The 5,041-nt window shown below is 36.7% G+C and overlaps 1 protein-coding gene across 1 annotated transcript; it reads right to left on the bottom strand.

The window, feature by feature from the left end:
* Nucleotides 1–3,415: 3,415 nt before the first annotated feature.
* FOMMEDRAFT_159234 (uncharacterized protein) lies at nucleotides 3,416–3,757 on the bottom strand (the record flags this gene model as incomplete). Its single annotated transcript, XM_007269220.1, has 2 exons — nucleotides 3,416–3,516; nucleotides 3,580–3,757. 2 exons carry the CDS (start codon nucleotides 3,755–3,757, stop codon nucleotides 3,416–3,418), a joined length of 279 nt encoding a protein of 92 aa, XP_007269282.1.
* Nucleotides 3,758–5,041: the final 1,284 nt, after the last annotated feature.

The following is a 5,041-nucleotide window of genomic DNA, read 5'->3' as shown; positions in this document are numbered from 1 at the left end:
ATTTTTGTAGGATTTCATTGCAAATGATAATATATTGACCAAATTCGTATATATTATCAATTGTTCTGTGTGTTCTGTAACGTTTGTAATGTGGGGTATTATAATTTAAAGCAGCACACAGTGTTCTATTATGAATATAAGTAATATGAATTGCTGCTTTGGCCCATAATGTAAACAGTAATTCAGTAGATGTTAGATATGCTCTTACACCTCTAAATATAGTTTTATGTGTTTGTTCCACTATTCTGTTCTGTTGTAGAGTATGATGTACTGTTAATCTTCGTTTTGTTCCTTGTGAATCTAAATATTGTTGGAAATCTTCACTAAGGAATACAGTATCATTATCACTTTGTAAAAGTTTTATTTTAACTCTGTGCTGTGTAAATATTTTAGTTGTCCATCATACGTATTACATATATGCATCAGATTTTGTTTGTAATTTGAGCATTATGCACCAACAAGTAGAATCGTCTACAATTGTTAATAAGTAGTGTATGTTCTTATATGTGTGCAGTTCAATAGGACCAACAATATCAATATGAATAAGATCTCCAAATTGATTTGTAAGAGGAGATTGACATAGTTTTGGTATTGGTGTACGTTTGATATTTGCTTTTATGCATTCAATACATTCTTTTTCTTCATAGTTCATTATTTTAGTTGATAGTACACTTGGTTGTGTCTTTAATAATCGTTTAATATAATCGTAACTTATGTGTCCAAAGCATTTATGTATATCATAAATAGATAGTTTGTTCATTGTTTTTAATAAATAATTATTGTACAAAATATACAAGTTATTTCTCAATCGTATATGTCCAATGTATTCGTTACATGGTGATGTTATAGTACAATTATTGTTTGTAAACATAAAAGAATAACCTTCCCTACATAGTAGCACTTGACTTATGAGGGAAAAGGTCATTTGTGGATAGTAATAGACGTTTTGTAATGTTATGACGCTTTTTTCTCATATATTCTTCAGGATTTTGATACACATAGATCCAGCTCGATTAAGAGTCATTGTTGACCTATTTACAATAGTTACAATTGTAGGAGTTATGTTGTGTACATCTGTTAATTGAAATAGATAAGGAGTAGCATGTATTGATGCACCAGAATCGAGTAAATCCATTGTTTGTGTATAGGATTTCTTGTTAGCTATGATTGTATTTGTAAATACGTTAGTACATACCCAGGAAACGTATTGTTTGAATTGTTTGTCCTGGTTGCTCAGAATAAGAGTGTAGACGTTATCATTCATTTCAACATTGCTTTCCTTTAATTCAACATTGTTTTCGTTTGGGTTTTCAATAATAAATGTGTTCATTGTGTTTTCCACAGTTTGATTTGTTTTATGTGCAATGTTAGCCTGATGTTTGGCACATGCAAGCTTTGTAGCTTCAGTAGGAGGTTTGCAGCATTCCTTAGAGAAATGTCCTGTTTTTCTACAATTGAAACATTTTGCTTTTGTCAGATTGAACGGATTTGGCAGATTGAATTTCCTCTGCTTATTGGCTTTATACATTGTATTAATGTGTGCATTATTCTTTGTCCAATCATTGGAATCTTGTGCTCGTTTAGCACAGTAATCGTTGTAGGCATTCTGTAATGCAAGGATTAGTTGCTTTGGTTCAACTTTCTTATGTTCATTGACTAGTTTGCCTTCGTTTTGGGCATCAGTAGATTGTATTATCATATTTACTACATGTGTATATTGCTCAGGAGTGGCAAGCAATATTGCTGCTTTGTATGTAGAGTTGCATGGTGGATCACTGTTAGCAGACAGAGTTGCATATGCTTCCTCAAGTCTGTCTAATGTACGTCCGAAATGTTTTACATGGTCTCTACAAATAAACAGTGCTGATTTGTCAATAGCCTTTTTATGTGCTGTCTGAGGGTTAAAGTGTTCTTCAAGTGCTTTCATTAACTAAGGGATAGACGTATTGAAGTGTATATAGTTTGCCAATATTGTGTCAGCAATGTTATTGACTATGCATGCATGAATGGCCTTAGCCATCTCCCTCTCAGCTTCGTTCTGCAGTTCATCCTTTAGTAAGTGTTCGAAGCACATAGCTGCAACACTAGAAACGATACAGTAGTGCCACATCTTGTAGTTTGCTTTGGTCTTAAGCATTGTAATGTTTTGACCAAAGTATTTAGGTACATTGGCTGGTTTACAGTGCGTATCTGTATGTGGGGGAACCATGATGCAAATGTGTGCAAATGTATGCAAGTAAAGAGTTTAGAGTGTACAGTGGATGCATGTATGCAGGGAGCACAAGGCTCATAACCTGTTGAGAGGGAGAACTTAAAGGGGGGCACACATAGACAAGGGGTGAGGTGACAATTGACTGCTCAGTGTCTCTCGTCCTTATATTGTATGTATTCTAACTGAGACATTATGAAGTCATTGTCTCGTGGTTCGTCCGTTGATGAACTAATCATCTCATAATAGCTATGCTAACTGGTATGATCTTGTATGGGACGTTGATCTCTTTCAGTGCAACTGTGACTGTGCAGGTGCATACTGAGGGAGCATGTCTGTGAATTTTTACAACCATGTTATCCAGTTGAGAAAGCTGAAATAATGTGCTAGAGCCTAGATTGACAATGCTGTGGTTTGAAAGTGATTGAAAGTGAGTTCTGGGGTTGGGGATTCGCAGCACTTTATTTATTGCCTTATATACGCGCTCAGCGTGTATGCAGTATGCAGTTGTCCTTTAGACTACTACCTTAGACAGTCCCTTGCAGTTTTGCACCTTGGAATTAATTCCTAATGATTATGCATGCTTTCAAAGCACTCCCGCTTCGGGTGGCTTTTCCAGAGGCTTCAGTTTCTCACGCATAAGCAAGAATATGTAACAAAAAAGACAAAGGCCAATGAACTGAGTGCCACGCGAGGCAAGATTTAATTAAAAAAGTATGCAAAATATTTATTAGAATGTGAGAAAGTTGCTTCGAACAGCTGCTTTTACATTCTGACTAAAATTCTGATCTCTGCATGACGTGATTCTGTCTCGCGCGTGCTGCTACGGTAATTGCTTCTGACAAGTAGCTCTCAAAGGTATTAGAGTATGAGTGGAAACTGGCCAGTTTGCCACACTGAGGTTATCCACGTGGGTTACTCACAAGGATAACCACGAGTATAGTTGCTGAAGTCCGGTCCTGGTCCGGTCTGGGCATACTTCACCTGGACTCAGGACCGGACCAAATCTGCGGTCCGGGAGTGTCCCGGACTGGGGACCAGACCTATGTGGACGGGTAGTGGACCAGACCCAAGTTCCAGTCCAGTTCTGGACTGGTCCATAACTGGACCTGAGAGAAAAAAAATTTAAGAGATGAGTTAGAGTATTATTCTTTGTATCTAAGTACAAAAGTAATATATTTTTGTATATACTACATAATCTACAGACTAGACACTGTAGTGGTTTTCCTGACACAATTCTGAGGCTTCGGTGTGAGCCTTGCGACACAAGTCCTGAAGCTGGACTACAACTGCCTCTAAGCTGGTTACTGTGATTTATGGACACTTAGTTGTCAGAACATGAATATTTAGGTACTTAGCAGCAGACGGACCTGTCTCTTTGAGGGTGGCAATATAGTTGGCACGGCGTGCACGGAAAGCAGCCTGAGTGTCGGCGTTCTTCTTCTTTCTGAGAGCGATTTCGGACATCTTGTCTAATTTGTCAGGGGCAGGGGCATTGGCTGGCTGCTTGACTGGGGAGGGCAGCTGGGACTGCAGCGTCTTTGGCATAGGACGGGAGAGGAGTGAATATGGAAGAGAGAGAGAGAAGTGTGGCTTAGTAGCAGACTAAAAAGAGGGCAAAAATAGGAAATGGGAAAGAAATACACATAAAGGGAATAAATATTTTAGGAGACAATAACCAGATAGGAAGAGTCAAGTTTAGTAAGCCATACATTGAACAGTAAAGAACAGGAGTAAAGTTTTGCTTTGCTTGGACTGCCAGAAACTTGTAAAATGTACTATACAAGTGCTAGCTAATATTCAAAGATCCTTAAAGGAGTATGATCTGTTTTAGTATAGTGAGCTAGAGATATGGGAAACAAGATTTGAGACATTAGTTCAGGTTATTCAGGTCTGGAGTCCAGTCTGGGTCTGGACGAGTCCATCGGTCCGGGAAATTTCTCAAAATGATGGACCCAGGACCGGACCTCTCCTGGACCCATAAGGACCAGACTGCAGAGGACTGGTCCATCAGTCCAGTCCTGTGTCCGGACCGAGTCCGAGCAGTCTGGGACCGGACATCAGCAACTATAACCATAAGGGGAACTGAAACAGGGAAAAATACTATGTGGTGTCACTAGTGAACTGTATTAAGTAGCATATTAGTTGTTCAAAAAAACAGAAAAATGAGGGAATAAAGTACATAATTATGTTTGTACAAGTCCTCTCCCCTAGAGAGATTGAAATAAATTATCAACCAATTGTTAGCCCTACCAAATTCTTGCATTTATTGAGGAAACTTACTATTTTGGGCATATTGTATAATATAGTTAGCTAATTCCCAACATGTTGACAATGTTGGAAACTACATCAGGAAAATGTCACATTTCTTGTAATTTCTTATAGACTTTGTAAAGTAACATGTGTATTGTATATACATTGTAAAGTAATTGTAAGGTTTGTAAATGAACTGTAATGTTTAAATAAGACATATTAATGTATATAAAGACTACATAATTACTAAGGATGAATAAAATCTATTACATGTATTTTACTAACTTTGTATGATAACCTAAAGTATTATACTTGTATTACATTTAAATTATAATCTTAAAAAAAGAGTTATATTTATAATATAATAATGTAATAATAACTATTGTTATCTTATAATTTATGCAAAAGGTATATTAATGTATATAATAGTGTAAGAGCACTTATTGTACCCTATTATCTTAATAAAAGTATACTATAAGTATATAATATGTACATTATACTTAGATTATCTTGGGCAACTGATACCTGACTTGCTTATGTAATCAACGGCTGAAGATCAAGAGCATATAATGACACACT

The sequence above is a fragment of the Fomitiporia mediterranea genome (assembly GCF_000271605.1).
Source record: "Fomitiporia mediterranea MF3/22 unplaced genomic scaffold FOMMEscaffold_9, whole genome shotgun sequence".
Classification (NCBI taxonomy): domain Eukaryota; kingdom Fungi; phylum Basidiomycota; class Agaricomycetes; order Hymenochaetales; family Hymenochaetaceae; genus Fomitiporia; species Fomitiporia mediterranea.
The sequence above is the reverse complement of the archived record's forward strand: the minus strand, read 5'-3'. Positions and strand labels throughout refer to the sequence as shown.